This window comes from Erpetoichthys calabaricus, chromosome 15 (genome assembly GCF_900747795.2).
Source record: "Erpetoichthys calabaricus chromosome 15, fErpCal1.3, whole genome shotgun sequence".
NCBI lineage: Eukaryota > Metazoa > Chordata > Cladistia > Polypteriformes > Polypteridae > Erpetoichthys > Erpetoichthys calabaricus.
Genome location: NC_041408.2, coordinates 80,371,054 through 80,394,362, shown reverse-complemented (window position 1 = coordinate 80,394,362; position 23,309 = coordinate 80,371,054). Strand labels below are relative to the sequence as shown.

The 23,309-nt window shown below is 37.1% G+C and overlaps 1 protein-coding gene across 1 annotated transcript in view; it reads right to left on the bottom strand.

The window, feature by feature from the left end:
* The window catches only part of abcc10 (ATP-binding cassette, sub-family C (CFTR/MRP), member 10), a 55,860-nt gene that overhangs the window by 16,260 nt on the left and 16,291 nt on the right, over window positions 1–23,309 (bottom strand). The window contains exons 5-15 of the mRNA XM_028820162.2: window positions 21,203–21,359; window positions 20,962–21,116; window positions 20,649–20,728; window positions 16,883–17,054; window positions 12,308–12,406; window positions 9,476–9,665; window positions 8,626–8,703; window positions 8,273–8,455; window positions 7,825–7,957; window positions 3,243–3,438; window positions 2,450–2,793 (exon numbers count right to left, since the gene is read on the bottom strand). Coding sequence (XP_028675995.1) covers window positions 2,450–2,793; window positions 3,243–3,438; window positions 7,825–7,957; window positions 8,273–8,455; window positions 8,626–8,703; window positions 9,476–9,665; window positions 12,308–12,406; window positions 16,883–17,054; window positions 20,649–20,728; window positions 20,962–21,116; window positions 21,203–21,359 — 1,787 coding nt within the window. The remainder of the gene's footprint in view (window positions 1–2,449; window positions 2,794–3,242; window positions 3,439–7,824; window positions 7,958–8,272; window positions 8,456–8,625; window positions 8,704–9,475; window positions 9,666–12,307; window positions 12,407–16,882; window positions 17,055–20,648; window positions 20,729–20,961; window positions 21,117–21,202; window positions 21,360–23,309) is intronic.

Sequence of the window (23,309 nt, the reverse complement as noted above, 5' to 3'; positions counted from 1 at the left end):
TAGCTACTGCAAAAATAAAAATCTGCCACTAATGAATAAATTATCTGTAAAGATGTAACGATGTTGCATAATGAATGTTAACAACTTGTAAATATCATTAAGATACAGTGTAGGGCCATTAAGCCGCGGTGATTGGGGTCCAAACTGCTTAACCGCGGCTTAGGTGGTCTGCGGCTTAAATATTTTTTGATAATGCATAAATTACAATAAAAAATGAAAAAATAAATGTTTTTTGATCACTTGTTCTGGCTCTCTTGCGTCTTAAACCACCTTCATCAAGCTCATCAAGAAATGTTCTTAATTTGTTTTCACCTTTGATCCATCCACGTAGTGTTGACTCAGGTAACCCTAACTCTCTGCTTACTTTAATGCGAGTTTCGCCGTTTCGTATTCTTTCGATGACATCCAGCTTTTGCTGAACATCATATGAAGCGTGTTTATGTTTACTACTCATGGCGTAAACATTTTTAAAGCAAATATGATGTGCTTGCTATAGATTCAGAAACTGAAGTGATTTACGTTGGGTTTGTGACTCATATTTATACAATTTCAAGTTTTATCAGATTATCGAATTAAAAATAATACTTTAAACACGAGTAGATTTTTTGCGGATTTACCGCGGATTAACTTTGTAGCATTGTAAGGTGTGAATCGGTTACAATGGCGGCCTCTATAACGACTCAGCGTGGATAAAACAGATTAATATTTGAATTTCATTGTAAGTTATTTTATTGCTTATTGATAAATAAAAGACTAATCTTCTATAAATACCTCTTTGAAGTCATAAGCCAGCATTTAAATATTTAATCCGTGATAGTGCATAGCATGTCAATCACGGACATTCGAAATGCCAAAATAACAGCTGTCAACACCTGTCTCGAGTGTTTGAGAGGCCATGTTTAGGTCCGTACGATCCATAGTGTCAAAAAATTGGGATCCAAGCTTTTTGCGCAGTTTAAGCGAATTTGCGGATTACTGGTCCGTGGCTTAATGGCCCTACACTGTAATTCATATATTGGTAAAACTGTATAATAATTTACACTGATGACTATTTAAATGTACATTAACTAATAACCTGTTAAGCATTAAATAATATTTGTTAATGACTTATAAAGGGAAGACATTATACAGTGTAACCAGGCGCAAATATATCAATATCCCACCCTCCCATTCCCACCATATCTTACTACTGCATACAGCACTCTTTGGGCCACATCCTGTTGGCAAACCTCTCTAACTCCAATGTTACCCTAAAAGGACTAAACATAATATTACCTCCTGACAGCTCCATATGTCATTGTTACATTCACACAACCCATTCCACTTGCTCTTCCTCTTCACCAGCTAAGCCTATAAAATCTATTTCCATTCAGCTCTCTAAAGGGAGAGATAAGCGAGAGCTTCTCAATCCACAGTGAAGGCATTTTCCATGTTCTCTCCAATCAGGCAAAGATGCCTTGGAAAAGCCTTGGAGAAAATACCAGTAACACTGGCTGAAAGACAGGAACTAACCCTGAACATGGTGCTAGTCCATGAAAAGGCACTCACACACATGCCAGCCCTCAGTCATGTCAAGCCCAAATCTGAGCTGCCAATTAATCTAACATGCATGTCATTCAGGTCCATTCACATATCAGACTACCAGAGAACAATCAGAGGTCTCCTTGAGCAAAACTCTCCAAATAATTTTAGTCAACCAAGCCACAAGAAGAGTAATGTACTTGGAATCATATCAGCAGACCAGATTTCATTAAAATCCTGATATTTGTGAAAGTGATTGAGTCTCTGGCCATTAGAGTTCGGTGGCAACTCGGCGAAAGAAAACTCAGCGAAAGACAACTCGGCAAAGAAACAACCTGGCGAAATACAACTCTGCGACATCCTTTACCAGTTAAGTAATAGTTAGGTTCAAAGAGATTTTTTTAATTACAGAATATTTAAATGACAACATGATTTAAAATGTTGAAAATAAATTTATATAATTGACGAACAAACTTCATTCTGCAGATGGAACAAACTCTATCTTACATGATCTTCTGCAACCAAAATTGCTAATCCTTTATATAAATTGTATTGATTGCAATTGTATGATAACGTTATTTAGAATACAAAAGGTGACCTGCGAGTACGGCTTAAGGAATATCTTTACTCTCAACGTATTGGTACTCTCATAAAGCAGGTGATTCTGTGGATTTTCCCGGCGCCCTACGTTGTCATTTAAATATCATTAAAAAATCTCTTTGAACCTAACTATTACCTAACTGGTAAAGGATGTTGCCGAGTTGTCTTTTCACCGAATTGTCTTTCACCGAGTTGTCTGTCGCCCAATTGTCTTTTCGCCGAGTTGTCTGTTGCCCAGTTGTCTTTTTGCCGAGTTGCCCCTGAACAGGCCATTAGCATTATTGTAATTACATAATTATATTTAATCTCCTCCATCGCGGATTCTGACCTGGGTGCCGCACGGCTTGCTCGAATTGTAGTGAGCCCAGTAAGAGTTTCAGAAAACTGTGTGTAAATTGGTGACAGGGTGAGGCTATACAACCGTTTCAGTTCCCTGGAGGTTTGCCGGTAGTATCTCTGGATGTAGAAGTAAATGATGCCAAGAGGAAACAGCACTAGCAGAATCCAGGGCAGCCCATAGCTTATTACTATCAGCATTCCCAGTAGCCCAAAGACATTCGCCAGAAGTATGTTCAGTATGAATGGCAGGGAGTCATCTACACAATACAGGTCAGATGAAAAACGATTGACAATGCGGCCCAAGGGGGTGGTGTCAAAGAAAGTCATGGTGGCCTGGACAGGACAGAAAATAGAAAAATGACAAAGTATATATAAAACGGTTTTCAATTTGCCATCTTTACAACAGTAAATTAGTCTGACAACATGAATCAATGTAAAACTCAAACTAAAGAACTTCAAATCAGACGTAAAACAAATTTGCCACATTACATGTGTCTTTTTACTACATCCAATGTAAACCCATTCCTGTGTTATCACATTAAATTTAAAAAAACATATTAGGCTGGAAAAAGTTAATTTTGTGGCCTAAGAAATATCACAAAGGTCTAAGTCTAATAATGTACTTTAGCAGAAAGAGGATTATTATTTGTTTTAGATATAAAAATCACATAAGAACTTCAATTACATTAAATCTTCAGTGTATATATTGTGTTCAGGTAAGAACAGACAACATACATGTAACAAAAATAACGTTTTTAGCCTAAATCTATTTTAAAAAGTACCTTCAACACCCTGCTCAGTAGTCTGTCATGAATGATGGTTGCAGCACAAATGGCTCCATAGGCAAAGGAGAATGCTCGAATAACTGTGAAGACAGAATTGGCTGCAGCAATAGAACCATAGACAATTAGGTAGAATTTTACATCTGAAGTGTTAGTGTGCAATGTAGTGTTCTCCTCAGGAACTGTAACAGGGTACCTTTAAAAAAAATAATAAAAAAATAACAATTATACACTTCAATAATAAAAACTGTTTAGGACCAATGCACAGACAGCATTACAGTATAAAGGATAAGATTTAAAACAAAAGAGATTCTATAAGAATTTCTAGAGAAGGAAAAATGAATAGGATAAACAAATGTGTCAAGTTCTAGACTTAGCTTTTATCAAAAATAAAATTGATTTCTTTACAAAGAATGCTATTTTTATTTCATAAAATATCGACAAAATAAAATGCTGTCCATCCATTAATTTAGTGAACTCGCAGAATCTAATTTCAGGATTGTACAGAGTTGGATCTTCCACAGTCTCAGGCACAAGAAAAGCATCTACATAGAACAGTGGCCAGGCCACCATTCAAACCAGTTTCCTGACGATGTTTGGTAGCAACACTCATTACTGCATTACTGATAACAAAATTAACTGTTTTAGAGAACTTAGACATTCCAAAAATGTCAGTATTTTGATAGGGCCTTATACTGTAATTATTGATTGTAAAATAATATAATTTGATTTTGGCTTCTTGTTTAGAAATTATTAACAAATTCTATTATCTTGGTTCTACTGATCATTTGTCAAAGTCTGATATGCTCCCATTTTAAAATTCACATTCCATTTTCATTATCTGAACCTGTTTTTTATTACAGGATCATAAGTAGAAGCAGCCTATCCTGGCAGTTTTAAGTGAAACACAGGAATTAACCCAATTACCAAATTTCAGTCCATTACTCGATGTGCTTTGATGTGCACTCAACATTTATTTACAAATTTGCAAATTAATCAAAAAGGGTTATGAAAAAAACTACAATATCCAGAGTAGACATTATGGACATCAACACAGAGATAACATGAAAACTCCAGACAGACAGCACCTGCTAACTGATGATAATCTCTGTTTGCCATCAGCCTCCAGGTGCCTTCTGTGTGGAATGTGCGCATTGGATTTTTTTATTTGGCGATTGTAAACTGATCCTGTGTTAGTGTATATATTATATTAAATACATTATGCAGGGATGCACTCATGTATCCATCCCTGAAATCCTAATGTGATTTATGGGTGACTGTATTAAAATATATGAAGTAATTAATTATATGTACTCCTATAATTCTGCTTGAACTAGATTAAATAGGTATTTGAACTTTGTGACGTTCTTGTTATATGTACATGCTTTAGTCTTAGGTTTTTACAGGACACAGTGTTACAGATTACAATTGATTTGATTGTCAGCATCAAACCAAGTACACAAATTGGATGGATTATGACAAAGCTTGCAAAAAATGTAGGAACCAAGTAGGCTTGAGAATTGCCATGCATCACAGAAATGTATTTTGCATTTTAAAGATGGTGGATTTCTGTTTAAAACTTGAGAAAATACAGACACAATTTGAATTTTCTTATAACTTGCAGAATACTTAAAATTATGAATGCAGTTGATTGAAAATTTGTAATCTGCTGGCTTTATAAAATATGGGCACATTGTAACAACAGTAACACTTTGATTGTCTAGCAGCTTCAAAACTAAACTGCTAAAATAAAAGAAAATCCCACATTTCAATACATATTATTATACTCAAGACAGATCACTGTGTTTACATATACATCATTTCTAAATACTTGTTTACACACTGTACTGTTCAATGAAGTTTTCTGAATATGTGGTTTACATAAATTAATTCCTATCATTCCTGTATACTGAGGATCCCAGTGAAAGCTCCTCATGAGCCTTCAGGTAGAAAGTAAAAATGTAGACTTGAATACACAATGGGAGGTCTGAAAGCTGAAAGTACCCCTTATGAGAAGGATTTTGGTTCATAGTGGACATGTCACTATTAACTTCCAGCCAGTGATCAGAAGCTATTAAGAAGTCTAACAGAATGTTAGGTTATATAGCGCCTTCATGTGTAGAGTACTTCCAAGGAGGTTACGCTTAAGCTTTATAACGCACTGGTGAGGCCTCATCTGGAGTCCTGTGCACAGCTTTGGTCTCCAGGGTACAAAAAGGCATAGCAGCAGTAGAAAAAGTCCAGAGAAGAGCATCTATACTGATTTCAGGGCTACAGGGGATGAATTATGAAGACACAGTCAAAGAGCTGAGCCTTTTCAGTTTAACCAAACAGAAATTAAGAGGTAACATGATTAAAGTGGGGCGGCATGGTGGCACAGTGGGTAGCGCTGCTGCCTCACAGTTGGGAGATCTGGGGACCTGGGTTCGCTTCCCGGGTCCTCTCTGCGTGGAGTTTGCATGTTCTCCCCGTGTCTGCGTGGGTTTCCTCCCACAGTCCAAAGACATGCAGGTTAGGTGGATTGGTGATTCTAAATTGGCCCTAGTGTGTGCTTGGTGTGTGGGTGTGTTTGTGTGTGTCCTGCGGTGGGTTGGCACCCTGCCCGGGATTGGTTCCTGCCTTGTGCCCTGTGTTGGCTGGGATTGGCTCCAGCAGACCCCCGTGACCCTGTAGTTAGGAATATAGCGGGTTGGAAAATGGATGGATGGATGGATGATTAAAGTGTTTAAAAGTATGAGGGGAATAAAGTCCAGTGAATCGAGACTGTTGCTTTAAAATGAGTTAAGCAAGAACATGGGGACACAGTTCGAAACTTAGTAAATTTCGCACATTAGAAGTTTTTCTTCACACAGAGAACTACAGACACATGGAATAAGTGACCAAGTAGTGTGGTAGACAGTAGGACTTCAGGGACCTTGAAAACTACACTTGATGTTATTTTGGAAAAATTAAGTGAAAAGGACTGGCAACACTTATTGGGCTAAATGGCCTGTTCTTGTCTTGACTGTCCTAATGTACTTTAAAAAAAAAAAAAAAAAAAGAAGCAGCATTACATTTTTACCCTTTTCTAGTGTGTCCTACACCAGTAAAACTTATACATAAACAGTAAGCATCTAAAAATCGATACTGAATGGCAAACACTAGCCCAGATACGGTATACACAGCTGTGGGTGTTCTATAATCCTCCTCATGAAGACGAAGCTGGTGACAGACTGCCTTCTACAGCCCTGAGCTGCAACATCCTCTGATAAATACTTGCAGATATATATGGTATATTTTGTAAATACAGTATATATAAATATATATATATATATATATATATAAATGTTGTGTGTGTGTGTCTGTTTGTCTTTTTTTGTGTATTGTATTATTGAGTCAATATTTTTTTGTTTGATCGGATTTGATATACTTTATTAATCCCCAAGGATAAATCTTTTTTCATGACCTTTGGAGGTCAGAGAGCAGGGTCAGCCACTAAACCGTGCCCCTGGAGCAATTTTCAGATATGCAAGTAAGAATGTTATTCTACTATCTACACATGGTAATGAATTGCATTTTATCAGCTGGATCTTCTGAACAGTATATCCCTGGTGGAGCCCAGGGTTACAAAACTAAAATGTGATCAGCTGGTATACATTGAATCCTGATCCCCAGTCAGTAGAGTCTTTACATTTAAATGTTAAACTGCATTAGGCATTTACATGCTTCCCATTTCGGAAAGTAAATTGAGTTCATTGTTGAGTAAGGCAATATTAATAAGAATAATCCTGAAAACCCTGACCTATAAAAACTTTGAACTGAATCCTATATCAGCCCACTGAAGTGCACTATTTCAAAGTTTAGGTTTAGTATATAAGTTTGCAGTTAATAAGCTAGAACAGGGGTGGGCAATGTCGGTCCTGGAGAGTTGCAGTGGCTGCAGGTTTTTATTCCAACCCAGTTTCTTAATAAGAAGTCAGTTATTGCTGATGAAGAAGCACTTACTGCTCAAGTGACATTTTGATGCTTCATTTTAGTGGTCTCGCTTGTTAAGGTTCTCCACCCTTAATTGCTTATTTAAATCTTAAACTGCAGCATTCACTGTTTTAATGGCTCCTTATTAGCAATAAGATCTAAATGACAAAGCAACCAGCAGTTCTCCATTCTTTTTTTCCATTTACATCTATGTGTGTTCATCATGTACTGTTTAAGCTAATAAAACACTTAATAGAAAAATGTGACAGACTGAAGATTATCCAATTTAGGCTTCAAATCATTTGGAGGATATCCTTGGAAAGGAAAAAAATTATAATATAAGAACCTAACATTGCAGACTAACAAGCCATAAAATTAAATAAGGTCTGAGATTGGCAAGGATTGGTTTCTAATTAAGCAATTAGGTTGGAATGAAAACCTGTAGCCACTGTGGCTCTCCAGGACCAACACTGCCCACCCCTGAGCTAGAAGAATAGCCATAAATCATTTTTATTAACAATGTAAACACTTGGAAATAAATCCTAAATTATACAAAGTGCTAATCACTACTAAACACTGAAAGATAAACATTTGAAATTTTTATTTTCCATATTTTTAATTAACTTACAGTAGGCCACCAGGACAGAATAGGAGTAAACGGGGTGAAAGTTTGACTTGCAAGACTTCAGATGAGATGTTGCTTTTATGGTTTAAACTGGCAATCCAATTGGAGAGCCACCAGTCTGAGATATTTCTTGAGGCTGGGTGAAAGTAAAATACATAAATATATGAAATTAAGAAAGAAGCACAGGAAGAAATGCAAGTAAGACATAAATAATGAAAGGGGCATAACAGACTGTATCAATTACATTATATCATTTGTTTTTTATTATTTGATATTTTCGGTATTAGAATTATTTTAACTCTGTGGAAACAAACTCAAGAGGATGGTGTTTGACTAAACCCTTTTCTAAACCCTTTTCTATTAACTTTGAAACCAACATGAGAGGTAGCCACAGCTAAACAACCAAGGGCGCATGACAAACCAAATCTGCCAGGTTACAAATTTCACACACCTTGCATAAGAAGAAGTGAAAGGAGGATGAACAATGCCAGACAACTGCCTACAGCCAGCCAGTAAGCCTTATAAACCCTCAGTGCCACAGCACCCATCTGCTTCTGCTCGTCCCCAATACAGGCAGACACAGTGATATCTTGGTCTAGGGAACTATCTTTCTCTTGGTCATTCTCAGTATTGTCTAGGAAATAAGAAAACAAAACAAATGGCGTTTAATATCAAGAAAGGTCAATAGCATCCCCAGTCAATATGGAGTGATATACTACATATCTATAAATTGTGTGCTTGTAGGCCTCCTTTGCAGAATAAAACATTGTCAGGTTTGATGTAACATTTACAGCCAGTCCATACCTTTCTCCTTCATGTTCTCGTCATTTTTTCTTGTTTTTGGAAGGGCCTCTATTATAGGAAGAATCTGAGAAGGTGTACCTGAAATAAATCACATGAAGCACATAAAATTAATAAAAAATAAGCTTTTTGAATTGCTAGCAAATACAATTTTGACAAACCTGCTTCAGAGGTCTTGTGATTACTTTTAGTTTAGCTTTTATGTTTGTTTTTACCCGAGTCCGGTAAAAAAGAAAGTTGCTCAGCTTCACCCAGGGATTTGGGAGAGGGGCTGGACAACACTAGCCAGGGAGGAATTGAGGAGAGAGAAGAGAAAGGGTTTGCTTTGCTTTGTTGTGAGAAAAGAAGCCTGTTAAAGGTTCTTTATAAAAATAAAAGTACAAGTTTACACCTGGGACTGTGTCTGTGAGGTTGTGTATGGGGATGGGGGGTCCTGTAACACCCCCTGCTGTTCACATTACATAATAAATAATCTTTTTATGATTTTTGATAATACTGTCATCTTCTGAACACTGCCTAGATTAAAAATCTAATACAATTTCAAATAACAAATAAATAACAAAATTTGATTGATCTATACTATGTACTAAACAGATTTACAGTACTGTGTGCAACTGTGGTCAACACAATACTAACAACACACTGAAGTACTAGAAAAAGTGAAGAAAAGAACATTCAGGTGCAGCCCTGACCTAAAGAGCACTTTCTACTCTGACAGGGTAAGAGTTGTCGATCACTTTAGTCTTGAATAGAAAAGGCTACAATTTCAGCAAAGGTGTCATTAAGCGTTGATTAGAATTCATCCTGGTTAATTACATACTCACATTTGTTTAACACAATTTAAAGATAATACCTATTTGAGCAATCTTTCCATCATCCATCAGAACAATAACATCAGCCTTGTCTAAGAACTCTAGTCGATGTGTACACAGAATTCGTGTCTTGTGTTTTAGAATTCCCAGAATGCACTTCTCCAGGAGGAAATTAGCTACATCACAGTCAACAGCAGCTAATGGATCATCTAGAAGGTAAATTTCCTTTTCCTTAAAAAGAGACAGTATATAAATACAATTTTACTAATATATTTTTACTAACAATAAATAAGTACATGTTCTGCAAAGACTCCAGAAAATTGCCAGTAACACCGGGATGAGACTTGTGATTTGCATGCTCTGCATGTATCTGTATGATTTTTCCTACAGACTCTTAACTTTTTCCCACAGCCAAAAGACGGGATCACAAAAGCTGGTAGTAACTGTGTGTTTGTATGGTTTTCTTTGTGAGCACAATTTCAAGTTTAGTTCTTTCCTGTCCTCCTGTATTTATGGGAATGTGTTTTTCTGTTTATAATGTACATGGATTTTTCCACAAGTAGTCATTTTGTAATACTGTAGCTAAAAGTCTTGAGCTTGGCACGTGTTGAGCATACAACTGGACAACAGCCATGTGGATTATGCAACTCAAGTAATGTGAGGTTTTCTTCTGTCCCCCGCATGTACAAAACAATGTCACATTGTTTGCCATTGGACAGCATTGGATACCACTGGGTTCTATTATATCATAACCTTCTTCTCTCTCTGTTCTGCATGAAAAGATGAGACTAACATTTTTTTCTCAGCCTTTGCTGCAAACTACTTGGGGTAAGTAATGTAACAAAAATATCATTTTTGAGTGGAGTATTCTTTTAATGTGGAAGAAGTGGATATTCCATGACTACACCAGGAATGGCTGGTTAAGTTTGTTGAGTTATTGGAGGGGAAAAAAAGAGTCTGAAAACAATTGCTTGATAATATTCAGTTAGGCAAGCAAATCAGTACCAAAGCAAAAACTTCTCCCAAGTACATCCTGATCAGGAAGTATAGTCAGTCAATCAGTCATTTTCCAACCCGCTATATCCTAACACAGGGTCGCGGGGGTCTGCTGGAGCCAACCCCAGCCAGCACAGGAAGCAAGGCAGGAACAAATCCCGGGCAGGGCATCAGCCCACTGCAGGACACACACAAACACACCCACACACCAAGCACACACTAGGGACAATTTAGGATCACCAATGCACCTAACCTGCATGTCTTTGGACTGTGGGAAGAAACCGGAGTACCCGGAGGAAACTAGGGAATCCATTCCCGGGCTCCCGATGGATTCCCGGACATTTTTCATTCCCGCGTTTTTCATTTCCCGGGAATGAAACTGCTGTAATTCCCGGGAAAATGGGAACGGCCAAGCTCGCATATATAGTGTGTAAAAGTGTAAAAATCGATCGAGAAATAACAAAGTTATAGTTGAAAATAATTAAGGTGGCGCCATTGCTGCAGCTTGCACTTCATCAGACAACAGCTTTGAACAGCAACTTGAAATTGCAATGCGTTAGTCTGTTGCATCCGCATTATCTGTGCCACTTGCCATCACAGAATGATGACAAGAAACTGGATGCATCAGTAAAAGCTGAAATGGCGGTGTTTCAGAACAACGGGAAGTGCGGGCGTTGTTTAGAACAAGTGTATCAGTATCTGATGATTATGCCGCCTACTTCAGTGGATGCAGAGCATGCTTTCTCAGCGGCTGGCGTACTTCTGCACGAAGGTGCGCTCTTGCCTGGATGACCTCACGCTGGACACGTTAATAATAATAATAATAATAATAATAATTCATTACTTTTATATAGTGCTTTTCTCAGTACTCAAAGCGCTATCCACACAGGGAGGAACCGGGAAGCGAACCCGCAATCGTCCACAGTCTCCTTACTGCAAAGCAGCAGCACTACCACTGCGCCACCTGTGAGGACGTTGTGATTTCTACACTCTTATTACCACAACTAAAGATACATTTACTTATATGACAGCATGAACTGCTTGTAGATAAGGTTAGTCTTTTATTTGTGTCAACATATTGCAGTAGTTTTATTAAAAATAAGTGTTGGTCGTTCTAAAACCGTTCACATGTGAGATGCCTGTGCACTGTGTCATCCCGGGAGCCTGGGATTCCTGGGAATGAAATGTGGGATTCCCAAATTCCCGGGAATGGATTCCTTAGAGGAAACCCATGCAGACACGATATGCAGGGAGGACCCGGGAAGCAAACCCAGGTCTCCTTACTGCAAGGCAGCAGCGCTACCACTGCGCCACCGTGCCACCCCTCAGGAAGTATAGCTAAATTGAAATAGTAAACACTAGTTATTTACAAGAATGATACATAAACAAGTGAAGGTATTCTTTGAATAATCAATTTAGTTGAGGTGTAAGGAAAAACCACAAGAAAAACGTCTGAAACCTATGATAAGGCCAGAGAAACCCAGAGAATAGAAACAGCAGAAATTTTACAAGTGGTCTCCTAATATATTAGATATTATACAATATATAATATATATTATACCTGCTTCGCACTCTCCACCTTGCATTTTTTAACTTGCACTGAATTTTTTATCACTCTTTAATTAATATTGTTTTTATCAGTATGCTGCTGCAGGAGTATGTGAATTTCTCCTAGGGGATTAATAAAGTATCTATCTATCTATCTATCTATCTATCTATCTATCTATCTAATAACTTCTTGGTATTTCATTTTTGAATTGCTTAGTGCAATTAAAAAGTTATTTATGTAGTTATACATTGCATCATCTAATTCTATTTTTGCACATAAAACAGCTTTTTTCTATAAAGAAACACAAACTTATTTGGAATAATCTTACCATGTACACTGCTCTGGCAAGGGCCAGTCGAGCTTTCTGCCCTCCACTGAGGGTGACTCCATTTTCTCCCACTTCTGTTTGGTCCCTGTGAGGCAGTATCTACAGACAACACAACAACAAATCTTAGCTTATAATATTAGCCTGTAATGTATGAAATTTGCACAAATGGCCTTTAAAGTGAATTCGTTCAAAATGCATACATCCTTGAAAAATACGTTAACATACAACAAAATAAATTTGTGTGGCCCAGATTGCAGCATATGAGGTCTGAGATACAATCAGATAAAACTTTGTGGACATTTGACTTATAAGATACACTAACTATTATATTATTAAATAATTAGATACTGTATATCTGACCTTCATATATAATTACTATATATACCTGTATAACCGCTCAGTCATTACAGCATCTTAATTACAATCAAATGGATTTAAAGAAGAAGTTGGGTACCAGATGTTTTGTGTTTACATCTGCTTGTAATTCAGACAGAGAATGAGCAAGACTAAAAATTTAAGTGGCCCTGTGCCCCAAAGTGTCAGCATCACATACCTCAATGTACTAAGGCAGTTCTGGGGGCCAATAAACGACCAACTCAACACATAACTTATTCACCCAAAAAATGGCCACTCCATGTATATTGTGCTTAAATTATTTAAAACCCTGAACTTGTTTACAATATACTGTTATTTTTTATCACAAAACACTATAAATGGTTTTCTGTTCTGGAAGTATCTAAATGAAATATATTCACCAATTTCAAACAACAGAAAATACAGTCTTTATGACTTTGAATACTTTTTAAAAAATATCCCAGAATTAGAGTAAATTACACAGAGTAAACAAAGTATTAGCCATATAAAATAAAAGCCAGGATGGAAATCCACATTATTCATATTGAGAAAATATCACCAGCTATTTTTCTCATTTTGCAGAATTTTTTTTCTCTGCTTAGAAATATATCTTTTCATTATTTTTGAGTTCAACTGATTCCTCTAATAAAGTCTGGTGTCAAAGTGGTGGCTAGCGCTGCAATATCCCAACTCTATGGGCCTGGAAATCAATTACTAGCCTGACTTGACTGTCTGTGTGGAGTTTGCTCCCTGTCACCATGTCCATGTTGGCTTCTTTGATTACTGAAGTTTCCTTCTCTGTTCCATAGATGGGTATTGCAGGTTATTTCTAAATAAAATTTCTAAATAGGTCTTTTGTACATGTCATTGTATGTAACATAACCCGTTTAGAGCTGGTTTACTCTCAAGGTTCTGTCTGGCCCCCTAAAATGCTGAAATAGGAAAAGAGGTATAATAAAATAGATAGATGGACAATTTCCCTTTCAAAATTTTTACACTGCTGCTATTTAATAGCTATCAGAAATATATGTTTCATGCATATTTAAGTAATAAGCAAAGCATTAAAATTCATTTCTGCATTGGAGAGATACAAGTACTTTTATTTAAAACGTCTTACAAATCACAAATGCAGGAAAATGAACATGATTGTCAGTCCTTACAAGCATGCATCTAATGTAAATGATACATTCAGTCATTCAGTTTCCTCAGCCCCTCAGGGCTGCATGCTCAGTCTATTGCTCTTTACTCTTCTAACACATGACTGTACTGCCAAATCTAGCACAAATCAACTCATTAAGTTTGCTAATGATACAACAGTAGTAGGTAAAGAGATGAAACATCTTATAGAGCAGAGGTGGAACAGTTAGTGAGCTGGTGTGGGGACAACAATCTGTCCCTTAATGTCAACAAGACAAAAGAGTTGAATGTGGACTTGAGAACAAAGGCTGAATACTGCGTATCACTAGCTCTCCTGTGGAGAGGATCAGTAGCAAAAAATTCTTGGGTGTCTACATCACTGAGGATCTCTCCTGGACTCTCAATACCACACACCAGGTCAAGAAAGCTCAGCAGAGGTTGCACTTCCTTAGGAGGCTGAAGCGAGTGAGAATCCCTCCTCCCATCCTTACTACCGTCTACCGGGGCACTATTGAGAGTGTCTTGACGAACTGCATCACATCTTGGTACGGAAACTGCAGTGTGTCTGACAGGAAGACTCCGTAAGGTGTAGTGAGGATGGCTGAGAGGGTTATCAGGGTCTCTCTCCCGTCAATTTGAGGACATTTTTAAGGACAGATGCATGAAGAAAGCCCTCTGCATTGTGAGAGGCTTCTCGCATACCTCTCATGAACTGTTCGATCTCCTGCTATGTGGTACGAGATGTTGTTCCATAAAATAAAGAACAGACAGAATGTGCACTAGCTTCTTTCCATAAGGCAATAAGTCTGCTAAACTCTCTTTGACATGCACATTACAAGCCAGTTTTTATACACATAATTATTTATTTTTAGCCATAATATTTAATTAACTATTTTATGTAAGTATTGGTTGGACTTTGTGAATTTAAAACTGTCTTGGTTTACTTTTTTGTGTTTTTTTCCTTTCTGTACATTTTCTGGTCTTGAGTAATACAAGTTCATCCCACTGTATTTTAGATATGGCAGGAATGACAAATAAACTTGAACTTTTCCAAACCTGCTATACTCTAAATAGAGTCGTAAGAAAGTTGGAGTCCGACACAGCAAGCATAAGGCTCAAGGCAGGAACAATCCCTGGACAGGGTGCCAGTCCATCGCAGGGCAAGTTATTAATTATTTATAAGTAAAAGGATACTACAAAGTTATACATTAAATTGAACAAACTTCCTAAACTTCTCTTTTTATTTCAAAACATTTCAATATATATCAATAAATCGTTTTTTAAACAGTTAGATTCAATAATAACCTCATTCATTTGGAACTCAAAACACCCACGTATCCGAAGAGCGACCCTACAAAGACCTCAGGCAGAAGGTGGCATGGCTTTACCTAATTTTCAGTTTTATTACTGGGCAGCAAACATACAAGCCATAAAAACCTGGACACAAATAAATGCACATACACAGGCTTGGTCTGCAATAGAAGTAAAATCCTGTAGTACTTCTTTATATTCCCTGCTTTGCTCTCCAATAAATGAAAGTTATCGCAAATATACTAATAACCCAATTGTGCTTTACTCACTCAGAATATGGAACCAAATTAGGAAGCATTTTAAGATGGAAAATCTTTTATCAGTGGCACCTTTGCAAGGGAACCACCTCTTTCAACCTTCGCAAGTATATCCAGTTTTTAATACCTGGAAAAGTTTTGGGATTAAAATGCTCAGAGATCTTTATATAGACAACATATTTACATCTTTTGAACAATTACGTTCAAAATTTAACCTCCCAGCTACACATTTCTTTTACTATCTTCAAATTAGAAATTTTGTTAAACAGAAATTGCCCGATTTCCCCCACCTTGCACCCTCCACAATGCTGGAAAAAATACTGCTCAATTCCGAGGAAACAAACACTATTTCCGCAATATATAAAATCTTATTAGAGTCCCTACCTTTCAAAGATCCAAGAGGACATTGGGAAGAAGATCTCTTAATCAATATATCAGAAAAGGAGTGGAAGGTAGCAAAGCAGAGAATTCACTCGAGTTCTATATGCGCAAAGCATAGAATTATTCAACTAAAAATTATATATCGAGCTCATCTGTCTCGCTTAAAACTGTCCAAAATGTTTCCAGGCCAGGATCCGACCTGCGAGCGCTGCAACCAAGCTCCTGCCTCACTGGGTCACATGTTCTGGGCCTGCACCAAACTAACATCATTTTGGACAAAGATTTTTAAGTGCCTCTCAGACAGCCTTAGTATCACAATCCCTCCTAACCCACTAACAGCTGTGTTTGGTGTCCTTCCAGATGGACTGGAATTGGAGAAGGACAAACAAACGGTGATTGCATTCACTACACTCTTGGCACGCAGACTTATTTTGTTAAATTGGAAGAATCCTAATTCTCCTCTTATAAGTCAGTGGGAAACTGATGTTTTATATTATTTGAAATTGGAAAAAATCAAATTTTCAGTTAGAGGATCTGTACAAAACTTTTTCAAAACTTGGCAGGATTTAATCAATATTATTTTAGAATAAGAGAATTAACTATTATTGTATTTAACTCCCTTCTCCATCTCTTATTTATATAGATATTTACTTCTCCCCTTCTTTTGCCTAATGTTGCCTTATTAAAAAGCTTAAAGAAATTTTCCTTTAGCTAAGCTCTCCTTCTCAGGGATGGGGTTTGATTTGTTTTCAAATTTGTTGGGTTATAAATGGATCTGTTTGTATGGAATGATTACAATGAAAATTAATAAAATAAAAATATAAAAAAAAAAAAAAAAAAAAAAAAATTGAACAAAATTACAAAAAAATACTGTATAAACATTTATATTTACAAATAATGTGAACAGCACAAAATCAGAATCAATCAAATTAATAAAGTGCAGTGCTTACAAAATGTGACTTTTTATGCCATTTCTAAATCCTATCAGTGGGCTTTTCACAATTTAATTTCAACAGTTGGTTGTACACATTTATATATCATTATTGACTTTTTAAAAAGATGTCACACTCTAATTTGATCAATCCAGTTTATTTAGAAAATTATTTTAATTAGAGGAAAAAAAGAGAACACTTACATTGAGGTCATCTGTCAGTGCACAGGCCTCAATGACTGCTTGATAAAATCGACTGTTGTATTCTTTACCAAATAGGATATTTTCACGGACAGTAGCATGTTGAATCCATGGCTCCTGAACAGCAAGTCCAAAACCCTGATCTCTGCCCTGTACATATACCACACCCTCACACCTGCAGTAAAGAAACATTTTGATATGTTATGTAAGACAAAATCTCCTCCTCCTCAATGACATTAATGAACTGAGGTGTAATTATTTTTTTGTTAAGTTTGCCACCAATAATTATGTTTACATTTATTTAGCTAAATCTTTTACATAAAGCATCTTACATATTACTGTAGAATTGTTTAAGTTTAGGTAACTTGCCCAGACCTACTGAGCCAACAGTATAAAGTATACTGGCAACTTTGTACTTTTTATTCCAACACTTTACCTATTAGGCTGTGCTGCGTAACAATTATGATGGCAAGCGCTAGTATAATTTGACTTAAATGCTAAGAATAAATGCTGTACTTCTGACCAATCACAGTTATTAACACCATCTGTGAAAAGTTTCAGAACACCAGTTGTTCTTCAAATGTAATCAGTTAAAATGCAATGAATGACCTAAAATGGTGAAAAGATAAGCAGTAAACTGCCATATGTTTAAATTTAAAGTCTGGGTTAGCAAAAAGGAAATTTCAGAATATTAAAAATAGGCCTCCTGCCTTGTGCCCTGTGTTGGCTGGGATTGGCTCCAGCAGACTCCCGTGACCCTGTGTTCGGATTCAGCGGGTTGGAAAATGGATGGATGGATGGATAAAAATAGGCCTTCTTCAGGGAACAACCAATAGGTTACAACCTACAGATGTTCTGCGGCAATTAAAGTAAATTAAGCTTTGCACGTTGAAGCAAACAATTTGCACTGGTGTCCCAACTTTTGTTGATTACTTAAAAACCCTCTGTCTGTCTTAAAACAGAGTTGGAACAAACTGTTTTACTACAACCTCTGAATTACTACTTGGACAATATTACGGTGATATTGTCAAGAAAATGGCAATTAAATTAAATGAGACAGAGAATTATTACACTTAGAAGTATAGGCATTTCATTTAGAGAAACTGCAAAAAAAATCAAAATTTCAGTGAGTCCAGTGGTGTCCTACACAATCCAAAAGCAATTGGAGACTGGAAGAAACTATGATAGGAGGAGATCTGGCAGAGCCAAAGTCACAACCCTACTGGAAGACACGTTTCCGAGGGTCACCAGATTTTGGGAAAGGTGTCTAACAGCACAACAGCTTCAAGCACAACTAGGCAGTTGTTGAAAAAAGCAAGTGTCAGTTTCTACTGTGAAGAGTAGATTTTGCACTACAGATTTGACAGGGTGGGTGGCGTAAGAAAGCCATTCCTTAAGGGACAAAATAGGTCCGTGAAATACCAGCTGTGGACTACTGCAGGCTGGAACAAAGTTTTATGGACCGATGAATCCAAATTTGAAATCTTCAGTTCATCACACAGGGTGCTTATACGTCATTGAGTTGGTGAAAGGATGGTTCCTCAGTGTGTGACACCAACTTTCAAACATGGAGGAGACAAGCCAAGCAAAATGACACCTTTTATTGGCTAACTAAAAAGATTACAATATGCAAAATTTCGAGGCAACTCAGGCCCCTTCTTCAGGCAAGATGTAATACAGAAACTGGAGTTTCCTATGTTTATATACACACTCTAGGACAAGAAACAACATTGGTAAATATTTAAATGAGGAATTTTGAATGTAAAAAATTAATAGATTCATTCAGGCTAGGGTTAATTTAACAAGAGAGAAAAGAACAATGTATTGTCAAGATCTCTGGATAAGATAACTGTCCAACAAAGTCTTTTGAAGTTTGTAATGAGTTTTTTCAAAACAATGTGGGTCTGTACAGTAATCCCTCGCTACTTCGCGGTTCACTTTTCGCGGATTCACGACTTCGCGGGTTTTTAAATACAAATGACTGCCCGCCTATCGCGGAAGTTATGTTCCAGACCCATCAGCAACAGGAGAAAATCCGCGATATAGAAAGACCATATAAATAAACATTTTTTTAGTTTAAGCCTTAAAATACCCATCCCACATGCTTTAAACACATGTAAACTTATAAAACACACTTTGTTAACACATATGATATGTGGATGTCGGGCTAAGGATATTAGTAACATCTCACTATTATAAAACATTTTAACTTCACGCAAGACAAGACAGTGAGACAGGAAAATTGGTGATATACAGGCTTTTAAATTATTGACACGCAGAGCGACAACCAGCACAAAGCCAGCACAAAGTCCACTTCTCCTTAGCGTTCATTCAGCTCCCCACCCCCTTGACAATGCGAAGTGGCAGGAGCGTACTGCGCTTCCGGGGAGGGGGGGTTTGAGCGAAGGTGCGTTCAGCTCTCACACACCCACACACACACACACACACACTCCTCGCGCAGAGCGACAAGCAGGCATTTTGGCAGAAGCAGCACAAAGTCCATTTCTGCTCAGCGTGAGTTCAGCTGCCCCCCTTCACAAAGCGAGTGCAGACACATTGACGTCTGATCGCTGCGTGCAGTGTGCAGTGTTGGTCTGCGGTGTTTAAGAATGTAGAAAGTGTTTAAGAGCACAGGAAGTGTTTATAAGAGCGTGGGAAAGGTTAACAAGAGAGTGAGAAAGGTTTATAAGAGTGTGGGAAGGGTTTATAAAGCCTTAAAATATGTATAAGTAATAAAATAAATATAGGTCGCTACTTCGCGGATTTTCACCTATCATGGGGGGCTCTGGAATGTAACAATCCTCATATCTGGCCATAAAACTCTTGTCTTTATTCAATCCATGTTGTAAAGTATTAAATTTTAGCATGAGTTTAACTTCCCATTCTTTTCTCTCTTGCTGTGTTTTGAAGTTGCCCATAAGCACTGTGACTTTAAAGTCCTTCTCACAGTGTCCATGGCTGTTGACGTGGGCCGCCACTCCAAGTGCTCCGGTTTCCTCCCTCAATCCAAAGACATGCAGGTTAGGTGCATTGGCAATTCTAAATTGCCCCTAGTGTGTGTGTGTGTGTATGTGCTCTGCGGTGGGCTGGCACCCTGCCCAGGGTTTGTTTCCTGCCTTGCGCCCTGTGTTGGCTGGGATTGGCTCCAGCAGACCCCCGTGACCCTGCAGTTAGGATATAGCAGGTTGGATAATGGATGGATGGATGGATGGAGCAACATAGGGGAGAGAACCTGTTTCCTCAGTTTAAATGGTAATTCCAAAATGTTACTGATTAGATCCTGCCAGGTTTTGAAAAGGTTTTGAAAAAAAAATAAGTCAAGGAATTGTGTACATTTTCTACACTTAATAATTCCATGACTTTTTTTTTATTTGCCATTTATTTGTTCTATGCCTTGATTTCATGAAACATTAAGTCATTTAACTTCATGCATTTCCATAAAAAGTGAGGTGTTCTAAATCTTTTGACTGGTAGTGTAATTCAGTTTGAAAGTTAAAATATTATGAGTTAGTTGATGGAATGTATTCCTCCCATACCTGCTTCTGAGATAGATAGATAGATAGATAGATAGATAGATAGATAGATAGATAGATAGATAGATAGATAGATAGATAGATAGATAGATAGATAGATAGATAGATAGATAGATAGATAGATAGATAGATAGATAGATAGATAGATAGATACTTTATTAATCCCAAGGGGAAATTCACATACTCCAGCAGCACCTTACTGATACAAAAAAACAATATTAAAGAGATAAGCATACCTGTTTAGTTCTCCAGTGATAGCAGAGAGCAACGAGCTCTTTCCACAGCCTACCTTGCCAATGATAGCAACAAATGTTCCCTAGCAGGCAAAAAATGAAAACACATACAATAAGGATACACAATAAAGACACAATTCAAAAGAAAGAAAAATCTCCCACTGTGCTACTTCTGTGCTTTCTTCCCAGTTTACTGGCTAATAACAGACAGATGTAAAATACTTATTATGATTCTATAATGAAGCCATCAAGCCAGTAATGCTCTTTGGAAAAGGTTTTCTTTAAAACCATATTGAGAGTACTGGGTCAAACAAACCTTTTTTACAGTAAGGTTCAAATTGCACAGCTGAAGACTGCCCTGGTGGTTTTCATCCTCTGCAATGGTCTCCTGTAGGTCTCTCCTTCTTGGTACAAACCATGTAAATGTTGACTGTTTTAACTCAATCACTGCATGAGGGTCATCGGGAATTGCTGTTGGAACATTTTGCCAAAAAAAGGTAAAGCATAGTAACAAGCACATAAATACAAACTGTCTCAAAAAGAAGACGAGTACGTACTGAGGCTGTAGTAAGCATTTAAGTTTTGATCTGAAAGTTGGAGGAAACGTTGGATTCGGTCAAGGGATACTTTAGCCTCTAAGGTTCCATTCAAAACCCATGGGAAGTTATTCAGGGGCAATATCAACATGCCGACTAGCGCCAACGCAGTAAAAACCTGAAAAATGAAATAGGTTACTTCTGTCTTAAAAATGGTTAATGTATGTTGTACTTGAAATGCCCATCCAACAATTCAGAGCTCACTTAAAATTTTTAGATGCCATACTTTTAACACTGAAAATAAAATACTTGCAGTAAACTTGAAATTAAAGGCTTTATGAAAAGTAACACCAAACTAAGGCTAACCTCTCACCTTGCAAGTAATGTTTCTTAAGGGAGACTGTTCTATTAAGAAAAAAGCACAAACAATAAGTGATATAATAATATGTGGGTATGTTCTGTACCTGTTTATCAAATTCAGGTTAGTACAGGTCCAAAGCCTATCTCAGACTCTGAAAGGCTTAGCCATACACACACACACACCCCTGCCAAGGCAGTTTGAACCCACAAGTTAACATAAAAGATAAGTTTGGTATTTTTCAAGTCAAAGTTATTTCTTCACAATCATGGTATACATTAATTTTCCAAATAAAAATGTGTTCTAAAGTGAACTGTTTATTATAAATTTAAAAGATTCCTTGTCTGTTCAGGCAGTTTGCAATGGTGCTAATGGATTCACAGGTCCATAGGTGAATGAAAAAGCCTTAAAACTTAGCGAAAATGATTTCATGCCAAAAATGTAATTGAGTAATGATCCATGTCTTGAGATTTTATACATACTACATAAGAGCATATGTTGTTTAAAGAACGGAAAAGGCACAAACTAAAACACAGTTGTGGAATTCAGCCATGTTAAAAGTAGTCTGTGCACTTTATTCCACCGTTCATTTTCTTCAGTGGCATTTTTCAGGGCTCTGGTGGCTCCCGGGTTGTCATAACTCCATCCATGATGAAGGCTGTGCACTGATAAGCAGAAAGGAAATTTATTCTTACCTCCAGAAAAACAGTTCCACGAATCTATGATAAAATACTTATTTCTAGTTTCCAGTTCTTATCATAAGGATGCCTCATAAATGTGAAAGACGTATTTTCTTAAATTGAAAAATTTTACTGCTTCAAAGTGGAAATACTTGGTAAGTTTTTACATGTGTTCATTCATCTATGGACCCTTGTACCCTTCACCCCCATTGTTAGCTACAAGAACAGATAAAATATTAATTTTTTAAAATTAATAAAAAATACTTCACTTCAGAACAGAATTTTAATATATACCATGATTGTGAGGAAATAAAATTTACTTAAAAAATACCAAACTTATATTCTTTAACCTACACAGATTTGTAATTTTTAAGGAATGCTATAATACTCAGAGTAAGAAGTATAGAGAAACAGGAAGAATGTTTTACCTCCACACACTGTCCATGACAGTATTCAAATCTATAATTCTGAAGCTATGAGGCAGCAACAGTGTCCCTAATAATAGTGTCACCATGTTGTCTGTAAATGTAACTTGATCTATAAATCCTGTCATTGTGTACACATTCACTCTTTTTTTTATTACAGTGTCTAGGCAGCAGCAATGGCAGAAAGACAGGAACTAATTGAAAAATTCATACTTAACTGTTACAGTTGCAATGCTTAGGTTATAGTCAACCTGGTATGCAAGGTTTTAGGATACAGAAAGAAAATGAAGTACCCATAGAAAACCCATGAAGACTTGGGAAAGAAACAGTAAGCTGCTCTGAACAGATCATGACTATCAGATCATGAGGGATTGAACCCAAGTTCCTGTGCCTTTAACAAATGTGTTGCTCTCAGAGAGTACCCTGCTGATCATTCACATGTAATGATGTTGCTTGGAAACATTTATCATATGGAAGCCATATGATAGAAGTGGTGAGATGATAAAAAACCCCATCCTTCAATGAGCACTCTAGCATTGTGCCTTATGTAAAAGTTTGCTTCTCTTTTACTTGAGTGTTTTGTGATTCTGTCTCTGCCTAATGTTTGTTATTTACTGAACTATGCCTGTCATTTTTCACTCTCTACCTGCACCTGGCATCTGTAA